At 34.4% G+C, this 17928-nt stretch overlaps 1 protein-coding gene across 2 annotated transcripts; it reads left to right on the forward strand.

Moving 5' to 3' along the window:
* Positions 1–4026: 4026 nt before the first annotated feature.
* On the forward strand, positions 4027–16514 carry LOC105156145 (katanin p80 WD40 repeat-containing subunit B1 homolog KTN80.4). 2 transcript variants are annotated; one of them, XM_020691867.2, is made up of 18 exons: positions 4027–4626; positions 5195–5325; positions 5712–5829; positions 5920–6146; positions 6579–6681; positions 7924–7994; positions 8158–8232; positions 8323–8466; positions 8568–8793; positions 8983–9507; positions 10711–10788; positions 10899–10996; positions 12339–12464; positions 14342–14416; positions 14527–14639; positions 15429–15545; positions 15701–15769; positions 15846–16514. In XM_020691867.2, the coding sequence occupies exons 1-18, from the start codon at positions 4593–4595 to the stop codon at positions 15907–15909; spliced, it is 2394 nt and encodes a 797-aa protein (XP_020547526.1). In that variant the 5' UTR covers positions 4027–4592; the 3' UTR covers positions 15910–16514. The 2 variants fall into 2 exon arrangements, with proteins under 2 accessions (XP_020547526.1, XP_011070501.1); XM_011072199.3 differs by having other exon boundaries at positions 10711–10770.
* Positions 16515–17928: the final 1414 nt, after the last annotated feature.

Below are 17928 nucleotides of genomic sequence, written 5' to 3' on the forward strand. Positions count from 1 at the left end.
TTTTTAGCATTAATTAACTTACCCATCACATCAAATCAAAGTTGTAATTCATCCTTTACAACATTGGGGAATTATGGATACTACTTAAAAATTGGAAAAATAATTTTCTTAGAGAATAACAATCAAGAAATAAAAATTAGCAAAGCATTAAATAAAATAAAGGGAGAAATATGAATTGTTTACATAAACTACCTCTGCATTTTGTATAATTTTAGAAATCACCCCCTAATAGTAAAAAAGCAGAGGTAGGTTGTGTAATGATATTGACGTCTTTTTTTAGTCTCTATATGTACTTTTTTAAAAATAGGGATAAGTTGTATAAATAATTATGACGTTTTTAGTATGTATGATTATTTTTTGTGTAAACATATCAAAAATCATGAATATAAATGTAATTATCCTTAAAAATAAATATAAGAACATGGTGTGATCATTTCCTGATATTTGGTATATTTTATTATACTTCAAATTATGATTAAAAATAAGATGATCGATTTAGAATAGTAGCATATCTCATTTGCACTTGATAAATTAATATGTTAGATAAATGAACTATCTTCATGACTAAGTTATGGGAAATATGTGGAAAGTTAACTCTTATTAATTGAATGAAAAGGTGTGAGAGTGGTTTTTGCACAATTTTCTATATGTCTTATTATATTTTGCGAGTCGAAGTTGCGTGTAATATTGATGAATTGATATTTGATATTTATACCTGATTATAATTGAAGAGTACTTTTTTAGGGTCTAAATTTTTATGATTTGTCATTTTTTTAGATTATTCCAGCAATTTTTTCTTTTCTTTTCTCAACCTCCAATTCTCTCTCACAACTTTCATATTTTTTTATAGGGTTAAAAGCAAAATACACCCTTGTGTTAGTGATAAAAAGCAAATTACCCCATGTGATAAATAAAAACACAAATTATCCCCCTGTGAATTAAACAATGTAACACACTGCCTCTCTGTACGAACTAAACGTTGGTGTGAATGGTGAAAGATGAAAATACCACTTCTTATATTTAAAAAAGGTTGGTTGTTAGCCAAACTTAGGGTTTCTATTGTCGAATTTGTTTCTGAGGGAAAAGTTGATCAAGCATCAGATTTGGAAGTAATTACAGTAGGTGATTCCGTCTTATACTGTCTTTTTCTTCATTTGGTTGGGATTAGGGTTTAATATGTTTTGTTCCTTTTGGGGGGATTGTGGCTTTTGTCATGTGATCCCAATTGTGTTGGGTGTATGTATGAAATTTTTTAATAATTTGTGGTCCTAACTGTGTGAGGAATAATTTATTATTTTTTGTGGTATTTGAAACTAAAATATGTTTGTGTTTGTAAAATAATTTGCAAATTCCCCCTTGTGCTTTAATATTGTCCAGTTTGTCCCCCTGTGATTTGTGTCAGTTCCATTTTTCAGTCAATGTATGCTTGAATTTTTTAAGTCATGTGGTCTCAAGTCTATGCTTAAATATTATAAGGTTTATAGTCCTGTAATGTAGGAATGTTTTTATTGTTATGTGCATTTTTACCCCCTGTGTCATGGTTTTGTTTAGTGTTTGTATTTAGTTTTTCTGTAATTTGCAGCTTCTATTTCTAAAATTTAAGTTTCAGGAATCCAGTCACAAAAATACCAAAAAAATTAAAATACTAAAAAATAATGCATGACACAACATATATACTACAATACTTAAACATTAGAGTTTTACAAGTTTAGTTTACGTTGTCTTCATTTTAACAATAAAACTAACACTAACACAAAAAGAACATTGGTAACACCAATCCAAAACCTGACATTTCTAACAAATGTTTCTTCTTTAACGTTAACTCCAATAGATCTATCAGTCTGCAAGTTTGACACTACTTCCTCACCATCGTCCAAATCGCACTGTTCATCAAAGTTGCTAAATTTTTTTCACCACTGTGTACTTTAATTTGAAATTTTAGTGGAAACCCACTAGGTGGAGTTTTAATTGACGGTATCTCAAAAGCCCTATGATTACTTGGTTGTTTATGCAGTTAGAGCTAGCCTTAGTTATTCCTGAAGGGTGTTGGACCCAGCCAACAACCAAATCAATAGCCATTTAGCATGTTATAGATAGTTTGCCTCATATATATGGTGCACATGATGAGATCAAGTGGGTGTCTGTTCCACAATGCAATACTTATAGCATTATGCAAGTCATTAAACCTGAAAAGCTTCCTTAGTTTATCACCTATGGCAGTCCCTGTTGATACCAACCATATCCGTCTAGTCAAGTATCGATGCTAGCATTTACAAAAAGCAAATAGGCAAATAGGACTAGCCCAGGACACCAAGAAGGTAGACTCTTATCAAACATAAGAAAGGATATCATGAACCCTTGGCATAAGCTCTGTTAATCCTATGAACCATGTGAAAAGTCATTCAAACCATCTTGTTTGTTATTTTGCATAGATAGCTACAAAAACACTGTCGAGAGTCCATTGCGTGACTGTGTAGGTTAGTGTAGCTTCCCTAGAACATATTAACAAAGTGAATAACACACATATACGCTTGTAGTTTGGCTTCCCTTACAACACAAAGTCTTTTAAGAAGTAACCACAGGTACTTAGAGGTGCTCGTATTGTGACATTCCTTAACTCATAACAAATTAGGGGAAGGATAATGAGTAAACAATTAAATATTTCATTGCAATCTTCTGTGTTGTATAGGCTTTGGAAGATAGCTAGATGATGAACTTAAATTTTGGGGGCATACCTATACATATTTACTTCATTAATACAAACTACCTTTCTGGAAAAAAAGTACCGGGAATGGGAAGATTGTGCAAAAGGGAACTCATGTCATCTCCACATATCTAAGGTTTTGTTTGATTCAAATGAGATGAAAAAAATATGAGGGAAAATGTAAGGGGTGGGGGAGGAAGAATAATAAATACTTTGATATTATTGGAACAGATGGCTAAATTGCATATGTGGTGCCCTTTTTGATCCAGTGATATTAGACAATCCATTTTTAATCCCAAAAGAGTTAAAAATAGTTGCGATATTGATTTATATTTACTTATGCTATTTCATTTAATACACCTTCGACTTTCTTTGTTCCACTTATTTATTATTTACCACGAACTTCAAAAGTAATAGCATTTTCTAATTAAACTTCAAAAGGAAAAAAGTAATAATCATTGATCAAATTATATATATAATTGTTTAACATTTGAACTTATTAAATTATTATAAAATCATGAAATCAAGAGGAGTAAACAAAAGCATGAAGGGTGAACGTATACATAATTGTCATAAGTAATAGTAACAAAATATAGAGCAAGATTGTACCAGAATGCATAGGACAGCACCACTAAATGCTTCTTCCTCCAAGTGCTTAATGAAAGTATTTAATTTTCGTATTTTAAGTCAATTTAATAACAATTATAACTCATTTTATTCAATATCTCTAAATAAAAAAAAAACTTACGTTTTATATACTTTTTGTTGAATTTTGCTATATAAAGGTAGTTAAAATTACATAATAACATTTTTTTCCCAATTTTCTATGCATATGTTATTGAATATTTACTATTACATTCTCAATTTAAATTGAAAAGATTTCTCCGTGTCTTGGCATGATTTTACGCTAGTTTTTAAAATAAATTAAAAAGGATGAATTTGAATTAAGACTATTATAATCAAATTAACGTAGTCTATAAGTAAGTTGAATTTATTTATGAAAAAAAAATTAAAATAATTATAAGCACCCTTAAAGTGCTTTTAACTTTTGACGTAAAAATAATTTTTGTAGCAATTTTTGAAAAAAAAAATTAACATCCCAAATATTTTAAAAACTAATTGTTCTAAATCCAAAAGCTAAAAAGTACGTTTGCAATACTCTAAAAAATAATCTCACAATCTTATTAACTAATTTAGATATATTATTGTTTATATAAAATAACAAATACATATTTTCCACCGAAATAAAAATATTAACAAACAAATTAACAGTTTATAGTTTTTTTGAGTTTTACGAAATTGACCAAAAATATACCCTCTAAATCGTTTTGGATCCACCGTTCAAACTTCAAATCCCCAAACCAAAAAATTTCACCAACACTCCCTCACAGCACCAAATTTCAAAATTTGACTGCGAAACTCTGAAAGGGATCTTTGGTTTTGAAGCTGTGAAGTTGCAATCCTAAGTAATTGCGAAGCTGGGATCTGGAAAAGAACCCCTCTTCTTCCTCCTCCACCCCTCTCTCTCATCCAGCGCAACGCATACATTTTTTGAAAATTTATTGCAGGGAGGTGCATTGGTGTATCTGTGATAACCCTTTTGCAGATAGCCCTCCAAGTGTTTGTTTTGTTCTATCCTGCTTCTAAAATTGCCGTTATTAATTCAGATTTTTGACCCTAGTGAAATGGAAGAGTGATTAGGAACTGTTTCAGTCATTTCGTCGAACATGGCGTGACCGATGCAGATTATGAGGCATTTGAGAGGAATGTGAATGTTGGCTGGATGTTTTTGCTTGGGATCTGTCGCACTGTCTCCAATTTTTGCCGCTGAGCTGGAGGTTGTGCTAGGGTTTTTGGGCATTTTGATTTTTGCTCTCGGAGTTCTGAAATGACGACCACCACCAAACGTGCTTATAAGCTACGTATCCTTGTTACTGAAGTCTGATGCATTCTTTGCGCTTCTTTTCCCCCTTTTTACATTTCAGATACGGTCTTGATATGGAAAACCAAAATGTAGTGCTGTACGGTGGATTTTGTTCGGATCCAGTGGAAGAAAGACAACGTGTTCTTTTAGATTGTGCTCTTCTCATTTGTTTACTCATGATGTGCATTGCTTGGGCCACGAGTTCCGTGAACGCTCACTTTCTTTTTTTCTGTTCATTTTGTAAAACATTTAGCACGAATCTCTCTTGCATTTAATTTTAAAGAAAAAGGAAGCATGAATGCTGAATATAACTCCAATTTCTAATAAATGACTCACTGATAACTGTGGAAATAAATTTTTACTTCAATCCATTAGTGGCATGCCAATGGCACTAAGAGCAATACCCGTCTTCAGAGTATCAATATATGAAGCCATTTGGCAGCCTCTGTTTGCAGAGAACAAAGCTGTGAGCATTATGTAAAACTTCTAGTGGTAGAGGATGCTACATGTAGCTAAAAAGAAAATGAGACGTTAATTTGGCAGCCTTAACTTAATGCTTCTTATAGAGGAATTTGTAGCTCATTCTTTAAGTGTGAACTGCCTAAAGATTGGGAGGAAATCATCAAGGGTACTTGTGACTGGAGGAGAAGATCATAAGGTCAATCTCTGGGCTATTGGGAAGCCCAATGCTATACTGGTCAGTTCAATACTCACTTTACCTTTTCTTTCCAGTGGCCTCATAGTTTATTTTATTAACTTCTTTTGTTTTTCCGCTTTGAATGCACTTGTGACAGTTGTTTCCTAGTTTCCCATATCCCAAACTGATTCTTGGTCAGTGTTGAACCTACAATCCCCTGCAACCAGTTTCCTGCTTTAACACTAAGTTACTTCTTTCTTGGCGGGAGGTTACTGGTTGGGGTTGTTAAGGGAACCAATCCCTTTCCAATTAAACTTATTGTAGCCTTAATAACAATGTCAATGATTATCATTGTACTTTTCCTAAAAGTCTATAAAAGGAAACTGATGACAACTTTTATCTTATCCTTTCTAATTTGGCTTTCCCTTCATGGTTCAATCTGTTAGAGTTTGTCGGGTCATTCGAGTGGAATTGATTCAGTTAGCTTTGATTCTTCGGAGGTTTTGGTAGCCGCTGGAGCAGCTAGTGGTACCATTAAGCTTTGGGATTTAGAGGAGGCTAAGAGTAAGCTTATTGCAATCGACTTTATTTATGTTTTTTAGCATTCACGTAAAAATGAACTTTGCTATGTTTGGTTTTAATCATCTCTGGCAGTTATTCGCACTCTCACCGGTCACCGATCAAATTGCATATCTTTGGACTTTCATCCCTTTGGGGAGTTCTTTGCATCTGGGTCTCTGGACACAAATCTGAAAATATGGGATATCCGAAGGAAAGGTTGTATACACACTTACAAAGGTCATACTCGAGGTGTTAATGCAATCAGGTTTACTCCTGATGGGCGATGGGTTGTATCTGGCGGGGAGGACAACACTGTGAAGGTTAATCTTTAGTTTCTTTTGTTTTCTTATTTGGATCTGTTGTCCTTAACTTCTCATTCTGTTTGTGATTAGTTTAGCTTTGTCAGAACTTGAAGACATTTGTTCTCTTGGCTTGCTAATTGTTAAAATTTTCTTTAAGTTGACTAAGTTATACTGCTCTCCTTTTTCATACTCTCTTTGAAACTCAAGTTATCAACACATGTATCAATTTAAGTAGTTTATATTAGCACATGAAATGGTTCTTTTTCTATTTCGATTTGATTTATGAAGGCCATATCAATTTTCTTTTCCGTTTCTTGTTCTTGTTAATTTTTTTTTTTGATCTCAATTTTAGTTTAAAGCTGCTAATGTGTAGATGTTATGCTGTGCAATTGGATTCTAGCATACATTTAAATTCAGTCTCTTATTATCCTTCTGTTCCTAAAAATGCAGCTATGGGATTTAACTGCGGGCAAGCTTTTGCATGATTTCAAATGTCATGAAGGCCAAATTCAATGCATTGATTTCCATCCTCATGAGTTTTTGCTGGCAACAGGTTGAGAATGCTATCTTCTGCTAGATCTTTAAAATTTTATCTGGTTATCGGTTTGCTGTCTGCATTTATTTGCTTGCTATTATAATATTCTATACTGAAAATGGCAAGTGGAAGACTATTTCATTTAAATGCTTTGGAAAGAAAAAAACAGTAACAACTGGTAGCTCTAAACAGTAACTATCCTTATTAAGGAGCATGGCTCAATAATTTTGCTCATTCCACTAGAATAATTATAAGCATTTTATTGGATCTGGCAATATGCAGAAGAAAACTGAGAAGACTTCAGAACTGTTAAGCTTTTCAGGAGAGCCATTTCTATTTTCTGAATTTTCTGCATGAATGTTTCAGAATTAGATGTTTCTCCTTCACATATTCAGGATTGTATATACAGAAGGCAATAGATAAATCTATCCAAATTTTAGCAAGTTCTTCACTATGGTTCCCTAATGTTTCTTTCAAATTGTTGTTCCTTGTTCTTCAGAACCTTGTCATGTAATGAATTTTAGAGACAGATGTCTGCTCACTTACCACTGGTAGCTTCAAAAATTTTGGTGGTTAATTGAATTCTGTTGCTAGTATCTTCCTATGACAAAGTGAAGAAGAAACATGGAGTGCAAAGAATGAAATGGAATGATGAGAAGAAGGCTAGGCATTTCCATAGTGCATAGGTTTTTTATTTGAATCGCTTAGTGGCAGGATAATCTAAACACACTCACAACACGAGTTGGAGCATTTGAAACTTTGGTTTCAGCATCTTAGGAGCTATGAAGCTTAATGGAAAAAAAGGGTTCTATTTTGCAAATGGTTAGCTGGTGTTAACTGAAGGAAGAAATAGATGTGTACTAGATGATTGTGCCTTTCATTCTCCAAGCTGCATGGCCGTTTAATTTCCTGCTTAGCATATTTAAGTGTAATAAGCTTCTTATTGATGAATGTCTGTTCACATTGATGGTGGCATCTAATGAATTTAGATTCAGTTTATGCTTTCTAGTCATCATCCACGTGATCAAATAGAAATTGCATTTAATGTTTTCTATCATTGCAAGGCTGCCACTTCGCCTTGTGGTATTTTGGCACATGTAAGAATTCGGGCTTGTCCACACTGCGGGACTAGCATACGCATTTCATTGAAATTTAATTCTTTATGCACTGTGATGAAAGATGCTGTTTGGCCTATTATTTAAGGTTGTTTCTTCTAGTAACTGTTATATTTTTGATCTTGTTTTTCCAATTCTTTGGCAGGTTCAGCTGACAGAACTGTTAAATTCTGGGATCTTGAAACTTTTGAGCTAATTGGTTCAACTGGACCCGAGGTTTTGCTTTTATATGCCATGGATTCCTCTTGCCATTGTGCTTTGCTGCTTAATTATCTTTTTCTGACTGTACTTCCTGGCTGTTGCCTTCTGTTTTTGAGCCTGGGTGTCATAATTGTTGACTAAGTTTGGATTAACTATTGTTCAATTGTTCCAAATGCAGTCAACAGGAGTGCGTTGTATGACCTTTAATCCTGATGGAAGAACCCTGCTTTGTGGCCTGCATGAGAATTTGAAAGTATGCTCTATAAAATTTTAGTTGTTGATGAGGTAATATGGTAACCACTATAAACCATCTGATTATTCTTTTTAAATTTTTTTGTCATAGGTTTTCTCATGGGAACCAATCAGAAGTCATGATACTGTAGATGTGGGGTGGTCTAAATTATCGGACATGAATGTTCATGAAGGAAAGCTTCTTGGATGTTCTTACAATCAAAGTTGTGTTGGAGTTTGGGTTGTAGACATTTCGGTATAACTCACTTTCATAGTATCTATTATCCATGCAACTTTAACCTTTTCCTGTTTGATATCCATACTCATGAATCTTCTGCTACATTGGGATGTTGCCAGCGCATTGAACCATATGCAATGGGCAGTACTGCTCGATTAAATGGTGACTCGGATTCAAAATCTAATTCTGGTGGTTCAACTGTATTAACAGAAGATAATGTAAAGGCCAATTTGGGTAGGCTTTCCATTTCACATAATTCTGATTCTGTGAAAGAAACAAGATCATTCACGAGGCTCTCTGTCCAGCAGAATTCAGATCTTAATAAGGATTCTAAATCAGTTTCATGTAAGCTAATCTTTGACTTTTTTTTTTTTTTATCTTAATTTGTGGTCAAAATAATAACTTTTCTGCATGACTCTCACACCGCGTTAACAGTCTTATTTGAGTTTCATCTCCTTTTGTCGATCATTTACTTCTACCTGTATTTAACTTTGAAGTTCTATTAAATGTTCTTCTTGAATATGCTGATTGAAGCTACTGCCAGTACTCCGTGCACTCCTCAAAGGTCAAATTTCAGTGGTGTTCCAAAAGCAACTCAAATTAATTCAGCAGCAGTTGCCAATGCAACAAACCCAAAGCGACAAGCTGCAAAAGTCCAACCAACAGCGAGTATATCTGTATTCAACAGATCTGATGTAATTCCAGTTGTTGTGCCTAGAAATAGTCAAAGGCTAGAGCAGGCTTCTGAATCCAGGAAAGAAGATGCTCCAGTAAAAACAGTACCTCTATCTTACCAGTCAAAAACATCTGAGCTGCGTAAATTTGTGAATGCCAGAGATGATTTGGAGAGGCCGGTTGTTTCTGCTCAATCTGATAATGAGCTCCCGAAGGCTACTGATTTCAGTGTACCAGATAGGATTATTGGTACTTCAGTTAAGAGCTCAGTTAGTGGAGTTGCCGCAGCTGAGAGAAAATCCAAAGATGATAAACCTATGATTTCGAGAAAAGTTGATACAAATGCAACTATTGACGCCCTAGCCAGATACCAGCGTGAGAGTTGTACGTATACTTCTCTTAAATGCACTTCTGTCACATTGCAGTCGTATTCACGTGTATTTGCCACATGCTTGTCCTCTTGCAAAGCATGCTTTTTGTGTCACTCGCGGTCCTATGGCTAGGATTCTAGTGCACCTTCTTTTTGATGTTGACTTGAAACTAATGCCGTGTGTACTTTTCATGTACCCATCCCTTATACTTGTGATCTAAATTTGAATACATCATACATCAGTGGTTCTCAGCAACATGTTGTCTCGTCCATTCTCCTCCCTCCCATTCGTCTTTCTGTTCTAGTTGTTCTAGTTCACTCATGGACTAGAAACTAATTTATTTTATCGTAGTTTCTGTTTGGATCTCTTCATAACTAGGAGGAAGGAGGTAGGCAACGTAGAGAACCTGTGGCCCATTTTTGAAAGCAGTCACTGAGAACTGTTATTTCCTCTCTAATATATGCTGTTTCTGGGTACTTGTGAGGCACTGAGATGATGGGTGATCTCATCATGAACTAGCTTTCTATTTCATCTTTAACTCTTGGTGGTTCGAACATATACCACAGAAAACCTGCTTGCTGAAGACTGAATGATGCTGGCAGGTAAAGGTGCTTGGCGGTCATATCACTGCTCTTCTGTTGTAGTTTGAACTCTGAAGAGACCTAGATTTGTTGGCGCTATTGGCTATGGACTGTTTAGGACAATTGATATTTAGTTTTGAGTAAACTTTCTATTCAATCTTCTTTTGATGAAAATATGTTATATTATTAACTTATATTACATAAAGTAAGTAATTATATACAGTAATTAGAAGAGCTAAATGTTTAAAATTACAAGGCAATTGCGAATAAGAAGTGGTAGGCATCCTGTGGTTGGTAATGAGTGAGAAATCAAATCAGGCAAGAATAATGACAGATCAAACTGGAACTCTATGGCACTCTTCCATTTTATGAAGAGTATAGGTGATCATGCCTTATCATCTGGGTTCCTTTTTGGATCTGCTGAACTTATCTTATTGACTTGTTATTTTTTAGTTTAATATATTTGGGTGGTTTCTTTAGTTCCTGTGGTGGCTTTTTCCATACCTGTTTCACCATCAAGTTTACAATATCAGTAGCAATTTGAGGTCATAAGTCAGCTTATATCTGTAAATATGACAATTGTGATAGAATGAGTTTGCACTGTATTTCATTAACCAATTTTCTTTTGATCACAGATGAACTTCGAGGGAATACCATGAATATGGATACATCTCATGTAGAAGGTCAAAAAGGAGGTACAGCTACACTATCTAGTGAGTGCTTTATTGAACAACTTGGTGTTTGGTACAGCTGCTACTGCACTTTTAAATATACAGTTTCTGTAGCATTATGAACATGAACTCATTCTTGTTGATAAAATTAGGCCGAACCCATTCAATGGTCTCAAACTTTGAGCATAAAGGAAGAAATTCTTACCGTCCTGGTCTTGCTTCAAGCAATGTCTCTGGGAAATTAACTGCTGTAAGTACACTTCTAACTTGTTCTCTGGACGCATAACTTCTGTTTCATTCTCCTTTTCAGTTTTTATTAATAAACTTTGGGGATTATCTAGAAGAAAATGTGATTTGATTAGCTCTACAAGCCTCTACTTTTTTTGGTCCCGAAGCAGTCCGCAAGTTCTGGACGTTTTACTCTCTGTGTAATCGGGTGGTATGTTTCCCTTTTAGAACTGAGATTGGGATGACCATCCATACCTCTCTTATAGAGTTGGACCAAAGTGCTTTCGGTTTGTGACTTCCTTTCAGATAAGTAAGATTATAATTGGAGTGAGTAAGATTATAATTGGAGGGAGACATTGGATTGCCGCATTTTTTTATCTTTCACTTAGAGTTCTGAGCTAAGGGACATTTTTTTCACACTTCTAGCTATTGATTAATTAATTGCTTCAAGCTGATTTCAGTTTACCCTGGTTTTCTTTCACCTTTATGAGGCAATTGTTCAAAATTCACTACTTCATATCTGCAATGTTGCACCTTGGGTGGTGCTGGCACTTGCTGAAAAGTATAATTACTGTATCATCTTTGAAGCACTAGGTTTGGTATGTGAAATCTATGACTTGTAAGACATTCCCATACCAAAATGATTTTTACAGTAGTTCCTCCAGGAATTTGCTAGGCCATTTAGGTTCACTCCTGTTTACTGGCTTTTCAAATCTAGCTCCTACTATACTCTACAGGTAGATCTGGACACATGACTCATGGATCTAAATTTCTGTACATTTCTGTCTAGATGACGGAAAGGCTACCATTTTTGATTTGATGGAAATGAAATAAATGACAGTTCTGAAATTATTTAATTTCCTTCATGCTACTGTCTGTTTCTTTATTTTCCTATGCAACCTTTCAGCTATTCATGGAGCTTTTTACTTTTCCTAATTTTCCAGCGAAACTCTTATTTCATATTTCTCTGATGTGTGTGTGTGTGTGTATAGTCTTGGTATCAGATGCTGTTATAAATATTGTATCCAATAACTGATAGTGTTACTCTAACGTCTAATAATATCATATATATTTAATTAATGCATTTATAGTTTATAATTAAAAATCATTCCTACATATTTTATCTTACAGTAGGAATCGTGATTCACATAATAACTATAATATTATAATTGGAATACGTGAAACATAATCATTATTGTTGATCAGGAATATAAAATTATGACTGAAATATTTAAACTGGATCTGCAATCTAATCTATGTTCTATTTTTTATGATGATCTCGCATGTTTTTTTAGTCTTACAACTTCTTTTGATGTCTCCATATAAGTGATTTACATGGTCCTTATTCATGTCTACCATGACAGAGAAGCTATCCGTTAAGTGATGAAAATGAGTCAGTCTCTGCTAGTGATGAGGATACTATTGCTGACTTGATGGAACTGCATGATCAATTTGTCAGCTCAATGAAGTCTCGTTTAAACAAACTACAGGTATTTCATTGCATTGTTATATTATTCCTGGAATCCGTATCCGGATTATGCTGCTGCATTTCCATACAGGTTTCAAATGGAGAGCTGCTAACTCCTTTATATGTTGCTCTGTTCACACATCTCTTATACAATTCACCTGCTTCCATTTTGTTGAGGCAGAGAGAGAAAGAAAAGGACCTATCCAACTAAAGGCCTTCTGACTTTAACTGTATAGTGAGAGGACAATAATCTACATAACCACCCAGAACACTCAAAGACATTGCCCAACAGCAACTTGTTAAACAAGAAGAAACATCCAAGAGCCAACTCAAAGAAGTAACCAATACCCTCAGATAGAAAATCCATCCTGTTTTGAGTAGAGTCTTGTATATATATTTGCTAACTATATTCATAAGCCATGTAAGGAGTACAAGTTGCTTGACTTGGTAGCTTTTCCCACAGAATGGACAACATAGCTGGATATGCTTACATGCGTTACAGACATGCAATCACAAGCAAACGGTGCAGCTGCATGGTTGTCATATATAGTCAAATAACTTCATAGGACCGCACCTTGCTCAATTGTATCTCCAATGACAACAATGTCACAGAACAATTCCTTGTAAACAGTAAGCTTGATCCTGTTTAGGATATGATTTAGGAAGTAAAGTAATTAGGTTGCCACAACATTAGGTGTCCTGTTCTGGTCACGGTATATCTGTAGATTTCCTTGGAAGAGGTGAAGTTACACAAGAGCAGAATGGTGCCCCGAACAAGTATTGGACTATGATTGTGCTGTCAGACAAAAATCAACTTGAGAGCTAGCATAAGTTCTTGTTATTTCCTCAGAAATGCTGTCAGAAGCAGCTGTTCCAACTATAGACAGTGTGCTCTCCAATTTTCCACCTGTGCTTTGTTATTAGCTGCCAGTTTGCCACCTCTGAATGTGATATTTCTTGAGTCAAAACCTATATTCAAGGATATTTGCCCAGCTTGGGCCTTGGGCACCAACCAACCATGAATAAGAGTGGGCAGGAAGAGGCAATCAGGATATAGGAAACGCGTTTTACTGTTGTGCGGATACTCTTCATGGTACAATGATGAGATCTAAACACACTGTCATTTTCTACATAGTTTCTCAGAGAGAAGGGAAACTATATAATCTAAGACATATGTACCCTAGGAAAAAAGTAATCCGAAGAAATCAGTTAAATTAGTAAAGAATTTCTAGTTGAAGTTCAGTGATTGACAGAAAAGAACTGCTGCTTTATATAATGTATTTAGCAAAATAAATTTGTGGGCCTCATGAGCTAATAGCTTATTTCACATTGTTGCTTACAAGGTTGCAGGTTTTCTATGCCAATCAGCATGCTATTTTCTTCATTGGTTTGGTTGGCATGGGAACTAATCTGGAGGTTGTATAGTTGAGTCATTTATGGAAATAAGATGTTGGGAGCAATAAGCGAGTTAGTATTTGATCAAGTTATGTAATGCAGAACACCCGTAAAATCTGTACACTTGCCCTTTCTTTGACTAATTAATACATAAAGGATGGGGACCCAGAAATGATTCCCCACCATGGCACTGGCGGTTTTTTGTTAAAAAAATAAGTTTCCTAGGATGACTGTAGCAGGTTATTACAGCTGGCAGAATAAATACTTTCTAGTCTAGTAACTCAAGTCTCTTTCTGTGCTTTATTTCCTGAAATGGCCTTCACTTTCTTGGATCACCTTATAAAAATTACCTCTCAAGTCTCAAAGATTCACCATAGTGCTATACTGCTATTTAGAAACTTGTCTTACTGAGACTGTTGTTTTTAGCAGTAGGACTATTAAATAAATTTTTCTATATATTCTTTTTACTATTATCACTACTGCCGTTCTTCTTTCCATTTGCAGGTGGTCCTCAATTACTGGCAAAGACATGATATAAAGGGGGCCGTTAGTGCAATCAGCAAAATGGGAGATCATAGTGTGAGTGTTATATTTTTATTCCCAGAATGTAGGTAAAGAAGACTTGCTTCTTGTCTTACTGAGCAGTAGAAACTTAAAGATAATATTTTTCTTTTTTCGTCATACTGCAGGTGGCTGCTGATGTAATGAGCCTTTTGGCAGAAAGAATTGACATGGTCACCTTAGATATTTGTTCTTGTCTTTTGCCACTCCTCTCAGGACTTATTGAAAGTGATATGGATAGGTGAGTAGATCTACTGATCCTTCAGCACTTCTTTCATCTGCATCTCTTAAGTTTGTGCTTTTCATTCTGAACTTTGCGCTCTTGAAGGATACGTACATCAGTTGGTTGCTTAGCGAAGCAGGGTTATTGTTTGGTGAAAATACTAGAAATAATAAAAGAAAATAACATATTTTACTGAAATGATATTGCGCATTAACCCCTTCTAGATTCTTTTTCGTGCATGTTTTCTGATATGAGTCCTGATAGCCCTGAGGAATATATTGTGCTTGGACATCCATTGTCGTGATAACAAAGTGGATGGGAGTTTCTGCAGACCAATAAAAGAACCTATTTTAGCTATTTTAAGGGTAGAAAACGAGCTTTGCTCACTGTTTTATATCGAGGAGAAAGTAGGTTATGAAAAAAGAATCAGGTAAGCAGAATATTTGATGCGACTGGGACATGCAGCTTTGAATTGTGGGTGTGGCTTCATCATCGCCACAGCTCTTCAATTACAACTTTTTCCATCCATCATAAGTTTGCTAGATATGGTATCATTTGCAGGGTTTTATGTATATATACCCTTTAAAAGGACTATTTTTTGTAACCCTTTGGTATGACTAAGTTTGACTCTTCTGCATAACAAGGGATGAGGTAAGAAGCCTATGCTTTTGAGGATCGAGTAATTGGTCCTCTGGGACTTTTGTTTAATCCACAAGTTCATGAATTTATCTTCATGCAGTTATCTTTCTGATTGGAAAGCAGTGACAGCTACAGATGGTCTATTGATCTGATAATTTTTATCTTTAGGCATCAAGATATTGCACTTGAAGTGCTACTAAAACTGGTCAGACTGTTTGGCTCTGTGATCTACTCTTCATTATCGGCGCCATCATCTGTTGGTGTAGATATTGAGGCAGAGCAAAGGTTTGGCTGTTTCTTTCCTTATAGTTGTCAGCAATTATACACTTACAATTACAATTGTTGTTACTAGTTACTACATCCTACTATTATCTTTAATTCTTATTCTTGTTACTATCTAATTATTGGAAGATCTGCTATCTCTTTCTGTTGTCTTCCAGGCTGGAGCGTTGCAACCTTTGCTACGTGGAGCTTGAGAAAGTGAAAGGCTGCCTGCCCGTCCTCTCGAGGTATGTGTTTCTAATGAAAATACTGGTTCTGCTTGGCCCAAATGGCCAATTTTTATTTTGCTATTTCATCTTGCAGAAGAGGTGGGTCTATTGCCAAGTCTGCACATGAGCTGAATCTGGCACTTCAGGAAGTTTCATGAGTAACTGATATTCCGCTATACTATGTGCACTATACACTGGAAGGTCACTGTGGTATTGCTAAGGACTGCAAATTTGGAATTTGAAGTGCTTACAATTGTTATGCTCCAAGGTGCTGGTCAACTGTGTAAATGCTTGCTCAGTGAAATTACTGACCGATTCTTTGTCTTAACTTAAACTTAGCCAGCGGACAGCCTGCCTACTGCCACCCAAGAGATACTGGCACAAGCCTGGTCGGTGGATGCTGATCCGTCTTACTGAACTTGTTTTCTTGACCCAAATATCAACTTGTTATTCTTGAGTGAAGTTGATGATTGTTTGCGTTCCAAGACAGGAGGATCATAGTGTAGTGAGATCTGTACAAACTTGAATACTGTCTATAATTCTCTGCAGCTTTATGGAACAATTGATGTATTGGCTTATCATGGAAAGGTCTACTATCCAGTTGTGCTGTAGTTAAGGACGTGAGAGCACAAAATCGAGTGAGTTTGCCTTTGTATAATGAAAGAAAATCTGGATATGCCAGAAATTGGCTATGGTGCAAGGCTTATTGTACCAGTTTACCACTCAGTATATCTGCTGAACCCTCGAGCATAATGTTTTGCAATCCTCCTGTGTATACGGACTGCATTTGTGGATATATTTTCGGGTCATTTACTTCATCAGGTGGAGTGTAACACTTGTTTGTACCTCTCTGCATATTAATGTCATTATTTTAGAACAAACTGTTAAATTATTTGAAATGAAATAAAATTATGAAATTCAGGAGATGGATGTTCAAAATAGAAATACTTCTTTGTAGTTTATATACTCGGTAAATTTGAGCTCTTTCGAGGTTTAATATAATTATAAATATTTTTTTTATTTGAAAAATGACAAATACGCTATGATATTTAATTAAATTATGTAATTTTTAGGTGGGGTTTTAGAATTGTCAATTTTGTATTTGTTATATTTTTTCTTTTGTTTAAAAAAAGTAAAAAAATATAAAACAATCGGATGAGGTGGATGAAAGAATTTAAAAAATTATAAAAAAGTTACACACTTAGTCCATAAAAGAATATAGAAAATTTTGTAAATTACAATTTATATTTTACAAGACTATTTTGGTTAGTTCACCATAAAAAAAATGAATGGAAATTTAATGAAGTCTAACGGTTTGGATTAATTGTTAGATGATTATTAAATTACAGGTGTATAGGTACTTATAATTATGTCAAATTTTAATTTTAATTTATCCTTTACACATTTGAATTAGAGGATTTGATTAAAACTCAATAAACAGTTGCGATCTGTCTACTTTCTACCATTTTTATAAATTTATAAATTTCTGAGAGAGATTGCTTTAAGGTCGAATAGTAGTAATAGTATTAAAGATGAAACCATGTATAAAAGTTTGGCCGAAATGCATTTTACACTCCTTATTTTTCTAAAAATAACTATAAACTCCCTTACATTTTATAAATAAACACAAAACTCATGTGATTTCTAAAACCCAGCGCAAAAGGGTCTTTAGAAACCAATGGAAGGTGGGGTGCACTCATTGGTTGTGAAGTGGGCATGATTTTTTTTGTGGGTTTTGACATTTTTTTGCTGTTAATTGACAAAAATACAAATATTGTGTTTAAAATTACTATGATCAAATGTAATTGTTTTAACCTTGTTTTTAATAGGGTTTTTAATATTTTTCATCCCTCCTAAACAATAAATTATTTTATTTCTTAAATATCAAAACACAAAAATATGTATATATATTTATATAAATTATAATTTAGATAAAAAATTAAATTAATATCACAATACAAAAAATAATATACTAAGTTCATTTTTAAAATTTAAACATTTATAAATGTAAATATTAATGAACAATAACAATAATATTTTTTAACTAATTGTGTTACTCTTGTTACTTTTTTATTTTTTTTATGATTTATAATTTATATTCTATAATTATAAATATAATATATCAAAATTGATTAAATCTGGAACCTTAGTGATTTAGATCGAACACGTTGAGATGT

Source organism: Sesamum indicum, linkage group LG2, assembly GCF_026168435.1.
Source record: "Sesamum indicum cultivar Baizhima isolate 11 linkage group LG2, ASM2616843v1, whole genome shotgun sequence".
NCBI classification, from domain to species: domain Eukaryota; kingdom Viridiplantae; phylum Streptophyta; class Magnoliopsida; order Lamiales; family Pedaliaceae; genus Sesamum; species Sesamum indicum.

What these genes read in the sequence shown, in the direction of transcription:
- LOC105156145 (XM_020691867.2), top strand. Translation starts at nt 4,593, where the DNA reads ATGACGACCACCACCAAACGTGCTTATAAGCTAC. An exon ending in GGAAGCCCAATGCTATACTG is followed by an intron (nt 5,326 to 5,711) that starts GTCAGTTCAATA and finishes TCAATCTGTTAG; the next exon opens with AGTTTGTCGGGTCATTCGAG. An exon ending in TTGGTTCAACTGGACCCGAG is followed by an intron (nt 7,995 to 8,157) that starts GTTTTGCTTTTA and finishes TTCCAAATGCAG; the next exon opens with TCAACAGGAGTGCGTTGTAT.